Source organism: Meleagris gallopavo, chromosome 8 (assembly GCF_905368555.1).
Source record: "Meleagris gallopavo chromosome 8, MGAL_WU_HG_1.1, whole genome shotgun sequence".
In the NCBI taxonomy this organism is placed as follows: domain Eukaryota; kingdom Metazoa; phylum Chordata; class Aves; order Galliformes; family Phasianidae; genus Meleagris; species Meleagris gallopavo.
In genome coordinates this window covers 19,415,072-19,435,529 of record NC_139411.1, presented here as the reverse complement: position 1 = coordinate 19,435,529, position 20,458 = coordinate 19,415,072, and the positions used below count along the sequence as shown (strand labels likewise).

The 20,458-nt window shown below is 37.4% G+C and overlaps 1 protein-coding gene across 2 annotated transcripts in view; it reads right to left on the bottom strand.

Annotated features, from left to right (window-relative positions):
- The window catches only part of TBC1D12 (TBC1 domain family member 12), a 35,969-nt gene that overhangs the window by 8,501 nt on the left and 7,010 nt on the right, over positions 1 to 20,458 (bottom strand). The window contains exons 2-7 of one of the 2 annotated variants that reach the window (XM_085229206.1): positions 14,630 to 14,753; positions 9,169 to 9,225; positions 4,106 to 4,221; positions 2,165 to 2,247; positions 643 to 760; positions 193 to 299 (exon numbers count right to left, since the gene is read on the bottom strand). In XM_085229206.1, the coding sequence (XP_085085332.1) occupies positions 193 to 299; positions 643 to 760; positions 2,165 to 2,247; positions 4,106 to 4,221; positions 9,169 to 9,225; positions 14,630 to 14,753 (605 nt within the window). The remainder of the gene's footprint in view (positions 1 to 192; positions 300 to 642; positions 761 to 2,164; positions 2,248 to 4,105; positions 4,222 to 9,168; positions 9,226 to 14,629; positions 14,754 to 20,458) is intronic. The other variant, XM_085229207.1, reaches the window with a different exon arrangement.

The window sequence follows — 20,458 nt, the reverse complement described above, 5'->3', positions numbered from 1 at the left end:
AAACAATACTCCCTCAATTCTTTTATACGACTACAACATTTTTTTAAAGTTTTGAACTCCATTTCCATAACTTACCAGGCTATCATTGTCTAACTGTAAAATATACACCTAGTTCTATGCAAAGAAATCTTAAATTTCAACTGAAAATAACCAACTCTATTTTGCACTGAAATATAATATGTTAAAGCATACCAGGTGTGATATTTAACTCATTTCCCACTGCTAGACTCCACACCTTCCCACGAACACTTGGTGGTAATCCCTGCCACCACAGCTCTCGAACTCTCCGGGTAGCACGCCTAGAACAGAGAGGCAGGGAAGATAAGCAGTCGTATTACACATCTTGTTTTCTGAAATTGCTGAGCAACTTCAAAGAAAAATACCATGTTATTTCCCAAATCAAAATTCAACGATCACTGCTTATGTTAAAGTTTGACTAAAAAAAAAAAAAACAAAACCTCATAACACTGAGCTCCCAAAAGCACACTTCATGTTGCTCTGTAATGACCTTGTACCATAACAATGGCAACAAAAACTGACTTTGCAAAACAAATGGAAAGAAAAACAAGGTATGTGGGTCCTCTGTTTCCAGAGGAGAGAGAAGCTACGCTTGCTAGATTTAGAAAGCAAAACTGCACTTACATGCCTTCCCAGTTAGGTAGTATTTCATTGACCCAAATCACCATAGCACTAGCAATATTGTCTTCTTGCTTGAAACGCTCTCTCATTATTTTCTTCCTTTTATGTGCTTCTTTAATTTCTGTTAAAGAAAACATATTAAAAATTCTGTTATAAGTGATTAGGTAAGTAATTCAGTTGCTATCTAATTATGTGGATTGTGGATGAAAGATCAAGGGTAAATTACAGTTGCACATGAGCTAACCAATACTCTTCCTGATGATTGTAGGCAAGTATCAAAGTAATTCTACATAAAACAGACATTATGAAAACAATGCAAGATGCAAACAAAATAGTTATTACGTGTTCTACTCTGAAAAATAACAATAAAAAAAAGCAGTGCAAAGTTTCATATCTGCTGGAGCTATTTCTATGCCAGATTTGCCCAGTTTATGTTTTTCTTTAACTGTCAAATAAGAAAGTGCTGAGTTAAACCATTCTTCAAAACCATTAAACAGGAGTATTTTGTTAGATCATTTGAAGATTCCTTCACATTAAAATAGCTAGAAAGAACTGAGCTTTGCCATCAATAAAAAAAAAATAATTGTGAAATGGCAAGACATTTTCTATTTCTGCATGCATTAGGCAAATCAAAAAAAGGAAGTTTGCCATTCCTTGTAACCTTATGAGGCTGAATAGCTTCATTAAGCTTTTAATGAAGCTTTGTGTGTAACAGCTGTTAATTTAATGAGTACCAGGGCACACATACTAAAACATTACACATACTGGCCTTTCAAAGCTCATACTTCACCAGATTTCACTCTTCTCTTGCAGTGTATTTATGCTGTCATATGTCTTGGATTTCTCATTACATCTTTCAGAGCAAGCTGCTACAGATCCATGAATTCAGGAGCTTATATCTGACTGACAACAGCCCAAGTAAAATATGCAGCATGAATTCTTAAAATAGCTTATTCCCTGAACACTAGGCATGAGAATACAGCCGTCCTTTCAACAAACTATTCATAGATTGCCACAGTCCCATATGAAACAACTGTGTTTAATTTAAAAAGCAGATCTAATGGAAGTAGGAAGATTCACAGATACAGCTGATTTGAAAAACAAGGTTTTCATCTGTCTTCACATTGAAGTTGATATGAAATACCTGTGAAAAAAATCTTTAAGCAGTCAGCTTTATTCTACTTTAGTTCTCAGCAAGAACTGCAGCAACACTGCTTGAAAAAGGAGCCCAAGTATACAGAGAGTATACTTATGCAAGTATTTAAAAAAAAAAAAATCAAATTTCCACTTAAAAAACAAAAAAGTTAAACTGATTTTTGAACCTAGTTACATTCACTGTGCTGGAACAGGAAAAGAATTGATAATTGTGCTGGGCTTTTAAGTTACATGCACAAGTGTATCAAAAAATAATCCTGAATACTAAACAAGAACAATTAAACATTGTTCTTTACTGTATCCACTAGCCAGAAGATATTTTTGATATACAGTTAAATAGAATTATAGTGATGATTAGCAGTTAACATACCTCGTTTTTTTGCCTCTGCCACCATTTCATCATATTCTTGTCGGTGACGTAAAGCCTCTTCCACTGATTTGGCAGGAAGATTTCTGAAAACAAGTTATTCCTAATTCAATATGCACAAAGAACATACTGAACCATTTCAAAACACCTATTTAATTTGGTTTCTCTCTAAAGTGAGCTTTGGAGTTGTCGCACTATCAGTGCTTCACTAACCGCAGCATAAGATTGCTATTTATTAAGAACTACCAGGCTTTTACTACTTCTGTTGATTTGCTTGCTGTCCTACAACTTCCTCCAGGGCACGGCCAGGACACAAGAGCACACTTAGGCCACACTGCGGTACAGCCAAGATCTCCATATTTCTAGCTCTTTTTCCTTTCAACTGACATTAGAAAAATAATCTACTGCTAGAAGAGTTTGTTCTTACTTGTCTGTCACCAGTCTCTGAAGTTACTGCATTTGTTGAACATTTGAAATAATGTCCAAATGAAGTTTCCATAAAGCAATATAAAAATACTGATGTTCTTCATGCAGTTACTTATTCTGATCAATTTTTGCATGTGAGAATTTTAATAATTAAACGTAACCAGATCTATGATTTTGCTTGTTCAGTAACAGGTAAAGGGAAGTTGGAATTACAAAAGAAAGGACAGAGCCCAATCACATCAGAGCTAAAATTAAGGATGCATGCTACAGAACTATCAATTCGACTGCTTCAATTTTTTTTCTCCCCAATTGCACAGTGATCCTGATTGCCAGAAAAAAAGATTCTCTACGCTTTTTATTTATTTATTTATTTTTACAAGTAGAACCGAGTATTTTCTTAAAATTTCAGAATTAACTGAGAGCAGAATTTATTTTCAAGAATGACATGACAACATGCTATACACTTGGAATAGCACTCCTATTCTTATAAACATACTTCTTTGTTATTGTCTTTGTCCCTACCACAGAATAAAAGGAAATAATGCATTTACAAAATTTTATACAAATATGCACCTCTGTTCAAGATATTTGTCAAGATATTTCTGTCTTAACATGGAAGGAGCTTATGTACCACTTGAAAGAATCTCCACGAAACATTTCTAATTGCCATTCCTTAATTGAAATTAACTGAAGCAAACAAATGCCATCACAAGTTTTCTCAAGGTGTGATCTGAAAGCTTTGATTTATTTGTTTTCCTCACAGCATGTGTTCCTAGTCACCTTGTCCTCCTCTTTCTTTCAGATTGCTGAAGGCAACATAGCTGAACAGATTGAACAATGTATTACTCTTTTTTCATTACTGTTCTCATTTGTATTTAATGCAGTTTTTGTTGCATCAACAGTTCCCATTTTGTTGCATTCAACTGTAGCTTTAAGTAGCCCAGAGAACATAACTACAGCAAGGAACAGTTTTAAGGATCTCCTTATCTTGGTACCAACAAAGCAGTTAACTATACTGGCCAAGTACCTTCATCTTAGAAATGCTTAATACTCTTCTTTATTTTTTGTGTTTCAAAAGCAATTCTTTCTACCCCTGTTATTACTTACCCAATAATTCTTTTTCTTGTAAGCCACCTCCAAATTTGCTGAAGTGCTAACTGCTACTATTAAGTCTTCCCTACTGATCTAAGAAAGTAATTGTCCAGAAAGAGCGAAAGAAAATGGAGTGCACACTAAGATGGCAGGGAAGAAATCTAAGTCTTCAGCAATTTTCCTGATTAAGGGTGCCTACAACACTGTCCCAGTACACAGCAGATAAGTTATCAGTGACCTCCATTACATTAAGAAAATTTCTCATATAGTCCCATACACTTGCAGGTTCTTCTGGAGATATTTGTTAGTTTATTATGTGGGATGGAATAACACACTTGCTATTGTGTAAGAATTATGCTTCTGATAGATAAGCTTCACATCTAACAAATTCAGTCATCATCAGATCCACAGCAGAATTATACTTACGCTGGTCGATCCTCCAGAATCAAAGCAGTAGTTGAAAGTGGCTCAAACTCAATGTTTTTACGTCTTGCTGATGGAGGTGGAGGTTTATACATTCTTCCTGTCCGTGCTTCATATTCCTAAACAATATTATTGATAAAAATGTAATTTCAACAACTTTTCAGACTCCCTTCTAACCTAGTGAGAATAACACTTACTAGTAATATTTATATATATAACATCAAATCACTTAAGACAGCAAGGAGGTAACATTACAAACTGAAATTATGTATAGCAAAAAAATGCAGCTTTTCAGAACTACTAAACAAAAGTGACTGAGAAGCCAGTTTCTTCTATCAACTTAATCTTTAATCTATCCTAGTTCAGTGTTACTACAGAACATCTAGGGGTGAGTTATAGTTAGAAAACCTGCATAATCTTCCCATAATAGTTAGTGAGCAAGTTTAAACAATCTGCAAAGCTGAGTAAAAACACACTAACCAACGTGTGTTACCATTTATTTCCTCTTGTTTCTAGTTCCCCTTAAGATGTGGTACCCTTCTTGCTTATGAAGCCTTTACCAAGACCACTGAATCCGTTACCTAGAACCATCTATTCTGTACTCACTGACGGTACAACAATATTTAGAATTACAGTCTGCTTCACATCATTTCTTTCCTCAGAAGTAAAAACATGCAATCTACTTGAAAAATTTAAGAGTCTTTAATACACAGAAGATTAAAGAAGAAAAAAACCTATTCCTTTTTCCACAGATAATCTCAAGAAAATACAAATGAGGCTGTCCTTAGGAAAAAGGCTTAACAGAGCCAAATGAAAACCTCAAAAATTACATATCCCCTCCCTAATAGCCCCTATAAATAAAAAAAATTACTGCCAAATTACTGAAGAACCCATTCTTATAGTTAAGTGAATATAAAAGTTTGTCTGTGAGAAGACTTTTAACTTCTTCCCAAGCAAAGGTAGCTTGTGGATTCATATTCTTAAGCATGAAGGTTAGACAGATAGGTTCACTACACATCTTCTGTGTGCTAGAATTCGAACAGAATATTATAATTATTATATTAACAGAATATTATAATTATATTATATATAATATATAATAATATATATATATATATATATATAACAACAGAATATTATAATTATATTATAATCTTTTAAAGAAAACAAATTCAAGGTATTTTGGTAAAGTACTTTCAAGTTAAGTCACCAAAAATAAAAACAGATTACTAGTTAGGTCATATACCTTCCCAATCAAACATTCTTCTATAAAAACTGTTCCTCTCACCTACTGCGTAGTTTTTCATATATATTTATTCTTCCAGGAACAAGCAGAGCACTTTACATGTTTGGTGTTCATTGACAGCATTAAACAAACATAGCTGACAATTTTAAACATATCTTAAAGCTCTTTACACAGTTGAAGTCCATAAAGATAAATGGGAAAATACCTCTTATAAAAGCGATAACACAGCTTCAGATTTCCAGAGAAGACAAAGTTGATTCACTTTAAGGTGGCTTGAAGTTTTCTGCCCATCAGCCTTCTTACCCTACCTATTTTAATGACCTCAGATAAGATTTCTGTTTTTCCACATTGGGCCTAAGCTACCCACAAGAGAAAGTCACCACAGAATCAGTGAGGATGGAAAGGACCCTGCCCAGCTCTCCACTCAAAGCAAGGCCGTGCAAGGCGTTAGCTAGTCAGGTTCTGAGCGGCCCCAGGAATGGAGGCTCCACACATGCTCAGGAGAGGGACAGCGTCCAGTATTCCCAAGGAGCTTCCCAGCCAAGTACTAGACAAGCCCACCCTAAAGGCTTCAGAGATCAGGAGGCCCAGCTGTGCTCTCAGTGGTACAGCCAAATGCAATAGGTGCTACAGATTTCTTACAACAAAATCCTCTCCTGAAGGGTAATTCCTAAGACAACTTTGACTGAAAACAATATGCATCTGATATCACTTGGCACATACAAATATCTTCAGCAATTGGATTTAAATAACCGGTATTAATTCTGTTGTAATTTACTCAAGCATGAGAAAAATTAGTAAGTTCAAAATTCATTGTTGAATGAACATGCATATTTTAAGAGCCTAAAATTATTTAATTCCACCTCAAACCATATAACATTACAGGAACTCCTTCCACCTTGTATGCCTCAGGCTATTCTAGCATATTCTTAAATGGGAATGATAGCAGCCCATGGTCAGCATCCAGCCTGCAGTACTGAAGAACTAGACCCAAACTCCTGAAGGGCAGCAGTATTCCCACCTCTCAAATTCTTGACTGAATTTTGCACTTTCCAGTACTTTGTCACAGGAGCAACAAAATTAAGTTCACTGAGCAGTCAGAGATGAAGAAGCTGAGCTGGAACCAACTTCTTCCTTTTCGCATGAGAATTAGATATGGAGGAATATAAGTTAAATTGAAAGCATCAGAAAGCCATAAGAAATGAAGTAATTCTCACCATCTTATTACAAGCTAGACATCTGAATGATACTAGTGTCTCTGGCTGTCATATATGCTAGGTACTGACACACTTATCTAAAGTAACAGGTAAGAAACAGGCAAGAAAAGGCATAAAAATCTTCACAGTGATTTCACAAAAGGCAGAAGTCATTATCCAACTGTGTTCCTGGAACTAAAGATGCTTTGCAAACATTTGTTTTTTTGCAGCATGGAAATTCTAAGCATTACTAGAAAACAGCCACCAAAATATCTTCAAGCTCAAACTGTCAAGGTTGTACATTTTCCCAGACAAAACATACTCCAAATATCAGAACCTCCACATGGAAGATGCTTTTTGCTCAAGAAACCTATCCACTATGAAAGATTAGATCCAAGAATCTTCAGACGCACAAAATTCATTAACTTGAGCAACTAAAATACTCATTCCTTTTTTAGGAATGGGTTTCTCCTTGTATTACTAGACTTACGAGATTCCAATAAGCATTTGATAAAGGATCTGAAATTCTCGGCACTGGATATAAAGCTAGAGCTGACACAGAATTTTACTTTAAAAGGTAAAAATACAATTTAGAACACTTGACAAGGCAAGAACATAAGATGCAGGACATAGCCCACAGAATGGAACAACTGACAGCTAAGATTCAAGAGTTGCAAGACATGCTCACAGGAGGAAAAATAACCATTTTGGAAGCATTAAATGTATAGCATTACAACAAATAATTTTGTTCCTAAAAATTCTTGATCGCAGTGTATCTCAAAATAGATAAAAAATAAATATCAGCTTTAATAGCAAGCAAAAATAGTTCACAGAATCACAGGATGGTTGGGTTGGAAGGGACCAACCAAAGCCCATGCAGTTCTACCCTGCTGCCACGGGCTGGGTGTCCTCCACCAAGTTAGGGGTCCAGGGCTCCATCCAACACGGCCTTGAGCACCTACAGGGATGGGGCATCCACAGCTCTCTCGGCCACAGAGAATGTCTAACTATCCTCTGAGTAAAAAAATCCCTCCTAATATCTAATCTAGATACCACTCATCTTTTAATTGTCTCCTTATTAATGCCAGAACTGCATCTTCTCATCTACTGTCATTCATAAAGCTGCAAACAAATTAAAAGCATGTTTTTCCTGAAAAATATTATGACAACTTAGTAAGAGCACTTTGATATGCAGACAGACTAGAATTTCCAGTATTTATTCCTACAGAAATACAAATAAGCCTATTAACCTAAAGACAGGTAATAGGTAAATGGGGCAGGAAGTTTTTTGCTAATAGAGCTGCCTTTGTGCTTATGATAAAGATATTCCAATTAGCAGCTTTTTTTATTCCCTTTTAAAATCGAGTCTTTTAGAAAGGCACCCTACCTCATCTTGGTAAAACTGGTAACTAAGTTATTTTAGCAGAAATTCTGCTTAATTCTGCATAAGGACCACCTCTTGCACACCAACTTCCAAGTTGTATGTTAGAATTACTGAACCTGAATTGGCTGTAAGTCACTTAAAAACAAGATGGTGTTTATAGTAAGAACAGATATCACTGAAAGATTCTCAAATCATGCTCTAGGTATTTTTTCAGAACTAAGAAAGCAGATGCTTTCAGACAAACAGAACAGTACATTTGTTTCTTACTTCCAGATTATAGACAGGGAAGAATACCATGTCTCACATAATAGGAGAGAACAACCAAATGGATGCTGAAAAGTTTCTAGATCAACCTTCCAAATAACATCATCCATCTCTCATCTTTAACTTACTTTATTTTTCCTCAAATGGATTTTTCATAAGTTGCATCAAGTTTCATCTCTTGTTGCTTACAAAAACACATGAAGGTATGGGCTTCTGGGCCCAATAAAGAAGAGATGAGAGAACCTGAAGCACGTAACATGAACCATAGGCATCATATATCAGCGAGCAGTCACATTACTGCTCTATTTCACATACAGTAACAGATCCACAGAATGAAAAGCAGCAAAGTTGTGCTATTCCTGTTTAACATCAACTGTGGGATTACTGAAGAGTTTTCATAGAGGCACACGCATTGGACCAATTTCAGAAGCAAACCAGTCACAGCAAATGGAAGATATAACACCACATAACAAAAGTTTCAACAGCTGCACCTTTCTACAGTTCCAGTTTTATACTGGAAAGTATGATTAAAAGCATCTGGAATTCTGAAGTGCTACTGCCTATGTGACTTAGAGATAGGAAAAAGCCTAGAGGATATCATTTTGTCAAATTTATACAGAGTGTTCAAAAATAAAGATTTAAGTAATTTTAACACCTATTACCATTAAGCAGGATGCACAACAAGCAAAGGTAATGCTAGAACTTGACAGTAATTTACTCTACCTTCTGCTATTCAAGAACATGCAGTATGTTAATAAACAATAATACTCTATCACTTGAAGTTGTTAGTGAGATTTATGTGTGAAAGTTATTTATTTATTTTTTTACTAATGGTATCTAATGAGTTGATGGTTAGTGCCATAAAATATTCATGCTACTGTGAAAATGTGATGTTTGTTCTATTTTTAATGAGTGCTACATAGTCCCATGCATGGCATTGAATACAACTAGAAAAAAAATGTATTAAATTCCATACCCCTGTGTTTAACAGACTGAGAGCAGATATTGACGCAAGACTGCCAGAACTGTCATCCTAATGAGAAAAACAGAAGCAAAGCCTTAGTGAATAAATGAAGGAAAAGACCATTATAATACAGCAACATGCAAGCTGAAGTTTAAATTCATACATCAAGTGCTTATCTTTAAAGAAATAGATGCAGCCGTTCCTCCTCCTCCAGTCCTCAAAACACACAAAAACAAAGACTACACACTTGAGCAAAACGTGTATAAGCTCCCATTAGGTTTTTTTAATTTCAAGTGATGTTATGTAGTTTATTCCAACAAACTTTTCTCAAAAGGAGATCCTTTTCTCAAGTGAATAACAAAAGGTGTTGATGCAACATCCATCCCCTAGACCACGTCACCTGTAATTATTACACTTAGTTCAGTGCAACACTCAGCAGGTACACTGTGAGAAAGGAAAGAACAAATCATGGTCTAGAATCTGACATTCCAGAAACTGTTAGCTCTGAAGCTGCATCTTTATGATTCACTTTTCCTCCCATTTATCTTACACTGCATTTTGCACCTAACTGAATGCCTTTAAGCCCCACCTTTCACAGTCTGACAGTATTTCTACATTGAGAGCTCAGAAGTGCATCACGCTTCAACTTCATCAACAAGCTGCTGAGAACCTGGACATGGTTGTAAGGCTCTGAACAGTCACTTGGGGTGTAAGGGACAGATTTAAGATTATAAATAACAATGTGTAACCCTTTATACTGTATTTGAACAAAGTCATCAGGCAAAAGCATGTCCAGATATAGGAGACCCTATACCTACACAACCAAAGCTCCACAGTGTTCCATTCTAGATTGAACCCAGCTATCTAATGGAAAAGTCCAAGCTTAAAAAAGAGTGCCTAAACAGACAAAGCCATTGCTCAGAAGCATTTTATTACAGTATTAGAAAGAGTGAAAGGAATCAAGCTCCTCATCACAATTTCAGTGTTGTTTCTGACCTTTTTCTACACCATGCATACCATAGGAGAAAAGAAATTTGAAGGCTTCCATCTATGCTGCCACACTTTTTCCTTTTCAGTATGGAAATACTATGTCAGCCTCAGAAAGATAAAGCTTATACTTTTTTTTTTAATGTGTACATCTTTACCACGTCAAAAGCATGTTTTTGTAAATTTCTGTGCTCTTGGAATTTGATATAGCCAACCTGAACGATGGCTTTGCGACCACAGCATATCAAGCTTACCAAGCTGTCTGCTTACCCTGCAAAACCTTAATTCTTAAAAGAAAACACAATTCTTTTGTCACCCTCTGCTACAGGAATTCGAAGACCCAGTAGAAAAGGAATCATCCTGTCAAAAAGCAGATTCCGAAGTTCTCCTTGACATATTTTCCGTCAAAGCAGATGGGTAAGTCTTTGTAACTGGACTGTATTTTATATACTTTCTACAAACAGAAGAGCATTTGTCTGACATACTACAAGCTTCATTACCACTTCGTTGACAAGATAATCATTACTGAAGCCTAAATTACAGGGGAAGGTTTTTGAAACACTTCTAAACACAAATGTTTTACCTGTAGTACAGCATTTCTGACTGCACATATGCTCTGGAAAGATGACAGACATTTCTTGAGAATCTAACCACCACCACATCTGCAATAAGAACGTCACACTCTTTTCACTCCTATTAGCAAACTAAATGCTACTTAGGTGCTACGTGATCCTTGCAAGACTTAACAACACATTCATTGTCCATTCTTATCTCAGGGAAATTTGTTACCAGTGTATTTCTGACTGCATTTGGGGAACAGGCAGAACTCTTGCCTTTCTCCTTCTGTCTTTCTAGCAGCATGTGCAAGATGAGCCAGCGTGACCTCTATCTAGATAAGAATCACTCATGGAAAAACTTTCAGCCTTGTATCTACGTACTTCTTTCAGATACCCCATCCTTAGATTTGCTGACAAACATGTCATGCACTTTTTAAATCCACAGCTTAAATTGAAACCACAGTGACTGGTTCGAAGCATTATTATTGCAAGTCAGAAGGGCCAAGCTGTCTGAAGGCTGATTGAAAACACATCTGTTCCTCTGAAGAGCAGCCTCAGACAATTCTTGGCCCTGGAAGACCATGGGAGTTTTGCTGATTCAGTGAATGATTTCACTTTTAGATTTCAGATGGGATATAACAACATTGGAAAAATATGCACAAGTTTATCAGCCCTCATATACAGGTGGTGTTTCTGTTTGTGAGTTTTTGTTTGTTTTTAAGATTTCAGAGCAAGCCAAACCCAGTATTTTCAGAGGTTAGCTGTAGGATAGAGACTACATTAGACAATATCTAAATCACAGTTAGCATTTCATTGATGGTCTAAAGTTAATAACCTGCCATTTAGTGTACAAGGTGACTGCTTTTGGAAATTATTTTACTTTACTTTCAAAGAAGCAATCAATAAATTACTGCAAGTTTTCATGTGTCAGATCTGAACAGAAGGTCCCATTCATATAAAGCTGTTACTGGCTGTACTCCGTTAAAAGTCTTGATGAAGTGAAGCATATACCAAATCCATTTCTGTGCCTTGCAGTGCATAATCACACATTTTGAGTTTACCTTACGTTGGGCATATTGGGCATTAAAGTTTCACAACTTTAAACAAATTAATAAAAAATATTCAAGAGTGCTTTAACAAAAGAGCTAAACTAAATGGCTTGATATTGAGAATCATTTTGATCACTAATACAGACTTCTTTTCTTTAACCATAAGGACAGAAAATTAAATTGTTTGCTTTTTTAAACAGAACTTGTTCTTCAGTCAGTACACATCATCCTGCAAATCAGTTCTGGCTTCAAGTGCTTCTGCGTTAAAATACTTTGGAGGTCTAATTGAAAGCAGATTTCTTTACAGAGTGAAAAGAATGTACCCAACTGATCATTAATGACCACATAAATTTCATAATGGCCAGTTTTATTAGCTGCAGTTCATGAAAAAGGCGCACTTCCTAAAACTATCAAATGCACGTGACATTTGCAATCCTAAAGAGTTGCTATTTTCCCTTTTTATAAAAAACAGCAAAGGAAGGAAGCCCAGAGGAGGGAGATGTCCAGTAAAAGAGTTGGCCTCAATCACATCCTGCCTGGGCAGCTCCAAGTCCAAGGGGAGCAGTGCATGCCAGCAGCTGAGCGCTGGCAGGGGCAGCTGCCAAGACCTTTCAGCCTCTGGCCCACTTGGAGTTTGAGCACTGCACCCTGAGCATACTGATGGCAGCGCAGCTGTGAGGGGCTCTGCCACCTCCACAAACATGCAGGCTCAGCAGTGTGCTTTGGATAGAGTAATTATCTTCCACATATGGTATGAAACTACAGAGAAATTTACAGTTGCGCTCATCAGACAGTCTCTGAAGGCAGAGCTGGCTACATTGTTGTCTGAAAAATGCCTGAAAGAGTATCCCAAATTAAGTTTCCAGACTTCTGGAGGAAGTTATTCAAGACACTGTAATCTCACCACTGGACTTCTTTGCAACGGCATATGCAGCAACTTCTATTGACAGACTGTGAGCCACAATTATTAATTTAGATGCAGTTATGAATTTACTGCCATCCTCACCAAAACAAGTAAGAAGGGAAGTTTTCACCAGCCAGGACAGAAACATGGAAATTTGAGAACAAGGCTCATCACTAATCAGGTAGCAGAATAGTGGTGAATAGGAGCAATGAAGCTTGTATCAGCTTTTACAGGCCTTGTAACTGCATTCTTGCCTGCATCCCTTTCGGTTGCCTCCTCAGTAGTGAAGAACTGAGTTTGTGGACCTCAGTCAGCGACTCACAGTGCAGATGCTGTTTTCCACTCATCATCAGTAATAACACGTGCCTATATTCATTCCAGGTTATGGCCAGATTAACAAATTTGAATGGTTTTGGTAAAAATGTTTGCCTTTTCTTCAAAGACATACGCACAAGGAACTATACTGTAACTCTTACACACATATACAAGACACTTTATGTTAAATATGGATACGTTAAGGTTCTCTCTCACTTTAACAATCAAGTTCTCAGATACTGTAGATCTAACTGTGTACTTAATATGCCACCAGTCAGGACCCTTACTTTCATATGTTTGGATTCCAGACCATGATGCTTTATCTAGAGACCATACATGCTTTATCTGAGTTAGAACCTAATAATATTACCCATTACTGATACAACACTCCAGATTATATAAATCCAATACTGATCTTAACATAAGCCACATGAATAGTCTTCAAGACAAACTCAATCATGTCTAAAGACAATACACTGTTTAAATATTTCTGCTTTTCGGGCACTTTGGAGAAGTTAAAAAACAAATTTTAAAATTACAGTTTAAAAAAAGCACTCACTAAGAGACAAGAGTATAAGAAAAATATTTGTGCAGACTTTAACTCATTTGTCAAACAAACATCTTCATTGCTAGAAAATAGGAAGCAGATGATTGGTAAGCATCGTGCTTATGTTCATTTCACAAGATGGATGAAACATCTGGATTTTCAGCATGGTATTTTCATAGCACAAGGCCAAGAGCATTCATCTGTATACAAACTAAACACACCTGCCCTCTCCTGCCGAAAAATAAAACATTTCCGTAAGAAAAGTATATTTGAAAGTGGTGAAAAAGCATCTGGTTTAATTCGGAGCAAATAGTACTTGCAGCAATCTCATCATTTCCTTACTTTCCTACATTTCATTGTGTGACAACTCTCATTACACTGAAGTCCTTCAAAAAGAACCTCTTATTTTTCACTTTAGCTGCTCCCAAAAGGCCCTCTTTCACCATGAAGCTCTGTCTAAAAGATGGCTGAACACTGCTTCATTCACAGCTATTTGCACCTGCCAAACACATCAGCTCATATGGAATTTAAGAGAAGAGACAAAGAAAAAAGCAGCTCAAGAGATTCAGTTACTGTTTTCATTAACACAAGAGACATTCATATTTCTTAAGTGAAAAAACCTTTTAGCCTTGGCACTGTACATTAACTTTATTGATACATTACCAATTACTCATCTTTAAAGGCTGAGCTGTTTTTATTATTATTTCAGCCACTGGAGTGAAAAATGTAGAATCGACACAGTAACAAATCTTGGCATCGGGGGACAGAAATTGGAATTACTTTTCTCTAGAACCCTAGTAAATCCCAAACAAGTTCAACTTGCACTGCTGCAATTATTTTGAATTAAAAAAAAAATAAATGCTCAAGTGAGATTTAAAAAAACTAAGTGAAAGATGACACGCTTCAGAATTCTACGCAATTTTTCACCAGTTACTGACATAACAAGTTTACAGGCAAGAAGCAAGGACTATGGAAAGATGAGCTAGATCCAAAAAGATTGGTTTTGTAACACTATTCAAGAATGCTTTTAGAGGATAAATTCTGCTAAATTATTATCTAGCTTGAAACAAGAAATTATCTAGCTTGAAAACAATATCATGCAATGTCCACCTACCTGCTGAATTATTTTGGAGTCTTTTGGAAGGTTTTCCCTGGGGGGGACTTTTCCAAACAACTTCCAGCCAGGAGCACTTTGGACAGCAGGTTTGAGTTCCTTTGTCCTTTTAGTGAAAAAGTTTCTGGGGGGGGGAAAAAAAAAAAAAAAAGAGAGAGAGAGGAAGATTTTATTTTTGTTTATCGTGAGCACAAATATTTCTATCCACTTCAAGTTTAAACTGAATTCACCACTACAGGGATTTACTGCTCAGCAAACACAACGTGCTACCTTTGCTTTTTCTTTAAAGTAATTAACTTGACGTGAAGTAGCTTTCATTGCAGTCACTTGGATACTAATACAGAATCACTTAACATTCAATTTAACCTTGGAATCCTAAGCTAATCTATGCAATTCCAAAGCTGTTTCAGCAATACCAAACACTTCCTCAACTGTAAGTTCGGAGCATGCACCAGCTTCTACACTTTTGCATGGGGTTTAACAGGTTATTTGAAAACTGAAGAGCAAAAATCTGGAAGTCCCTGCACAACACACTGATTTAAAAAAGAAATGAGGAACTACTATATTCACTGACATTTTCCGCAAACTTTGTTAAACTTCTTGAACTTTCGTAACATGGACCAGAAAACCAGGGAAGACACACACAGCACCAGTTTAGCAGATATCCTTTGCCAGTGGTTAATGCAGTTACACTCAAGCAGACAGATGACCGTGCTGCTGAATTACTTTGTAGAAAGCCACCCATCACGTGGTCACAGTAGGAACCATTTTTTTCCTGTCCTCTGTTCTAAGTCCAAGATCCTTCCTGATATGCTTTCTCTAAATTACATCACTTGCCTCTTTCCCCTCTGCTGTCTCCTTGCACTCCATGTAACCATGCGGGTGCTGCACACGCTTTGGGATGCTGCCTGCACCACCTCACTGCTGCCCACCCAGGGGCAACTGGAAGATTTAACCCTGATGGCAATCTGTCACCATATCAGAGCTGGTTTATGATTAACCAGGAAGCTGGCAGATTTAAAAGTACGGTGTGTAAACATACAGAAGGCTTTAATATCTCCATATTTAAAAAAAAGGCATGTTTGCAGCTCTTAAGAAACTTAAAGAAAAACGCAACCCTAACACTAAAACAAGCTTTCCAGAATACAGTTCCACATGTACTGAACTAAGGAAAGGCCTGTTTTTGCTTTTCCATGAATGTACAAAAGAAAAAATATACTATTTGATTTAGAATTCGATAAAAGTCTGAGCCTGAGGCAAAAAAGCTGATCAAGCTTTGCATCATTCGTCAGAATCAACCTCACACAGGAATTCTAATCCAAGAGTAATTAATGGGAGGTTTACAAATAAGCTTTGCTTAACTCAGGATGGAAGCACACTCTTAATACATTATTTTGGCAGCTAACAGCATCACATCTTCTCATGTACTGGTGACAACAGGGAAGCCTCACAAAAAACGCTGTTCAATGAACAGCATCTGTGAATGCTTACAGATTGCATTCACTGAGCTGCAGGAAGTGCAATGCATTTGCTGCTTAGAATATTCATGAGCTCTGCAGATCCCAGGAAAAGTCCCAGAAAATAGCATTTTGATAAAGAATCTCAAAATCCACTTGAGAATTTCAAAACTTCTTGACAAACCTACGCTGCGAAACTGAGCAATGATGCTTGTTGAAGAGGGACAGAGGATCACATTGACTCACTGAATGAAGATCCACTTCACAGAAGCCCAGGGACAGCCACAATGTTTTCTCCCTTCTAGTTGTATACACTGTAGTGCATGAGAAGTGCTCTCAAATCATACACCTGCTGAAGTACCAGAAGAACAAAACCACCTGAAGCCACAGAATAAAATATCATCACTACCACATAGCAAGACACCTATGCTTAACAGGGCTTGGGTTACACTATGGGTTACCACAATCACACAGCTACAACAGCTGCAGTGACACACACAGGTGCATTGCTTTCTCTGTACCAAGGAGGCTTGTGCGCTCCTCGTACCTGCAGCACACAAATTGCTTGTTTCCACCCTGCTTTTCCCTTCCAAATTTCTTTTGTTGCCAAGATAAATTGGTGAAGTCTAAATGCTGCTTGAATGGCACTTTGTTACTGTTACAGTGGAATCAGACATGTTTATCTTCCCTTCCCACAGCGCTGTGGCACGCAGGTAACAATAGGCTACCAGTGTTTCACAGCTTTGGGCACCCAACAAAACCTGCACCTGCTTTTCAGTCCACTCTCAGTACGCACCCTTGGGTTTTCAGCCTCAGCTTTGAGTCTCAGAGGAGCTTGCCTGAAGACTCATTATGAAAACAGCTCTGCTGGTGCAGAGATACAGTGCTGTATTACTGATAGCAATCAACTTTATTCTTCACCTCCCATTTGAGTCCAGCAATCTTAACAGTAGCACTAAGAAACAGTACTCACAGCCTTTAACTGCTCCAGCCCTCTAGCTTAAAACCAAGATGAGGTTTCTGATTCAGCCTTCCACTCCCACCATAAAACCACAACCTGCAGCCCACATGCTACATGTGGTTAGTCTGAGGGCTACAAGAATAGAGAGGCTGCTGGAAAGATTGGGTATAGAGAAGCAGGAGGTGGCAACTGTGCTGGAGCCACAACAAAAAAGAAAACAGTGAAATGCAGTTAAGTTGCAAGGTAGGAAGTTAAAATACAGTCCTAGCAAGTGGGACTTACTCCGCATTGTTCTTCTAATGTGACTACCCAGAAAACCAGCCCAGCTGTTAGCCAGCAGGTCTAGCAATGCAGCTACAACCAGATGTTCTCGAGGCAGAGCAATCCAACAGCAATCAGTCAGCTAAGGCACATGGGGGTCCCAGCAGGGCTTTGCCTCCTCCATCAGAGTAGAGCCAAGGCACCATTCTATTTCTTTTTGCATATCAGAGAATCAAATCATCACAACTCCACCCAGGGAAACACTGAGAAAACAAGATTTGAAAGCGACAAGAACCAGCAAAGGAAGTGAGAGCTGATTCTATTTTCCTTTTTAATGAACATCCTAGTACCTGATATTAGACACAGCGTAAGACAACTTTCTCATATTAAATCCAATGAAGCAAGACACCAACAGGAAAGAAACAGCACCACATCCATCATTGTGAGCTTCCTCTCTCCCTCCCACATAACGTTTTGTTACAGAACCATGAAGGCTCAGGAGGGGAATCCAGCATGGAAATAATGCTGAAAACGAGCACCCTGCAGGGGTACAAACAGCTCAGAGGGTGGTGTGTTCTGGATTTTCACTTTGGCTTTGGTTTCATTTTTTATTTGCTTGGTTTTGGTTCTTCTTTTGGGTTGTTGTTTTTTTGTTGTTTGTTTTATTTTAACTAAAATGACAAAAAAAAAAAAAAAGGAGTTAAAAAACACTGGAAAGACAAACTAGCGTGCAATAACATGAGTATGTTAAAATCTACCAACTCCAATAAAATCCCCATATGAATAAAAGGAATCTGAAGTAACAAGTCAAACTCACTGAAATACTCAGTACATAGGATAATGAAACTGGTTTTGCATCTCCACAAAGAACACAGTTCTGCTTGTGCATACAGTCTATTCTTACTTCATTTGCAGTTCATTTTTAAATAAGCTTTGTAGACGTACAAAATAGCTCTGTGACATCTGAACTGGCGGAAAAAAGTTGTTTAGGAAGTGACTTAGCTGTACTCGGTAGTGCTTATCCAGATGGCTGTGTGACTGAAGAGTTAGAAGAGGTATATCCCAGGATTGTTATAGACATTAAGGCATTAAGTCAAAACCATTCACTTTTAAAAGTATGCTTTCAGAACAGTGCACAAACTCTGAAGACCCAAATTCCTTCATGGCTCTAACAGAGAATAGCATGAACTACTACATTCATTTTAACAGGTTTTTACCACACGTACAGCACAAAAGCTGGTTAAGTTCACAACTTTTCTTCACACTTAAGCCTTGGTTGCTCCATTAAGGTTGTGTGTGCAACAATTTGGAAACAGTAGCATAAAAGCATTGCTTGACTATAGGCAATTACCGTTGCTATGCTTTAAAGATGACTTTTCAATAATTAACATACAGAAACAAGTGTAACTCAACTCTCAGCACAAATAATGAATCATTAAAAAAACTGAAAACTTTTGGTTAGCTCCTTACAACGCCTGCACACCAAGGCAGATTTCTATTGCTAGTTTGAACTATTTACACATAGTACATAATTTGTATGAATTCATAGTGTCCAAAAAAAAAAAAAAAAAAGCCTGCCATTTGCTCAACAGTGTGCAAAAAGACTTACCTTAACAGAGCACACATCACTGCTCACCCTCTATTTTAGACTTAGTTACAGCTGTTTGCTCACTTTCCCATTGCCAGAGAGGTGTTCTCTCACATTATTGATTACGGCTGGAAAGTGCCATGGGGAAAAAAAAAAAAAAAAAAAGAGCAAATTCTCCCTATTCTACACATCTGCTTTTCACATCATCCTTTACTCCCATATTTCCACCTAACTTTGTGTTAGATTCAACAGTCAGTTAACACGCAAGTGTTCTATGACTTCATTACAATTCTTGATGTGAAAATTTAGAACAAAACAATACACTAATAAATTTAGCAGTTATTATATGCTATACATTTTTAGTTCTAATAACATCAGCCTCTTTTGGTTCAATATATGCATACAACTGTTCCAAACACAAGTATATAAGCTCTGCCCTATATTGGAGGAGAGGAACCCAACTAATTTTACAGCTCACATCCTCCACCACCTCTCTAAAAGGAGGTAGATGTTAGTCTAACCTCCAAACACAAACCTACTGCAGACATGGCTAGTTTTAGCAGCGTTCAGCAGTTCTAACCTCTCCTTGCTCTCCACACTAAGACAACCCAAAGTTTCCCAAACCACCTTATACAAAGGAACTTCTACATTTGCATCTGTAAAAACCCACAGACTTATATGTATTACATATTAAAAAAAAGCTAACCAAGAGAATATGTATCCCTTGTAGGACCAAGCTCACAGTTTGTCGTGGTTTCCAGTTTCTTAATGAAACACGAATCAGCAACACCATCAGAAATGGTATCTAAAGCCTCAGCTACAATTAGATATACCCGAAATCTCATAAACTGCCAAGGAATAGCTGTGAACAATTGAGTAGGGAAGGAAGAGATTTTTGTCCACTTGCTGAGGACACCCAGACAAACAAATCACCATGGAGCTGCACTGAAGAACTCAAATCTGATCAGCTGTACCATTCAGGTTCTTCCTGGCTGATACCAGTCCCAAAGTGGATTTACAGACTCTGGTAGCGAAACGTTTTATTACAGACACAAGAACATTTCAGAAGTTTTACGAGTAGGCAGTGTTTAGCAATACTGCAGAACACCCTGTCCAGAACACTCACTGACAAACTGTTTTAAAAGTCTGAATGATGCTTCTAACAAAGAGGTGTTGCACAGGTTAGCTTTATAAACTGGCTCACGTAGTCAGAAACACAGGTAGCAGAAGGTGAATTTCAGGATGCCCAAGTACCAAAAGAGTAAAGGAAAACAATGAGTGCAGCCTCACAATAATTTCTGAGTGAGCTAGCAAAACAGAGCTGTGTGCCAAGCTCGTCTATCACCTTCATATTTAACCGGACAGCTCAGCAGCTCTTCAGGCATTATACCTAACAAATGCCATAGTTAATCTTTTGTAACAGTGATTGCCACTTGCCCATGCAATCTAATTCAAAATACTACATCACAGAGGTGTGACACACAGAGAACTTTTACCACCCAGTCAAGCACCTATAGTTACTTCTTGAACAACCAAGGAAACGTACTCTTGCCAAGCCACAG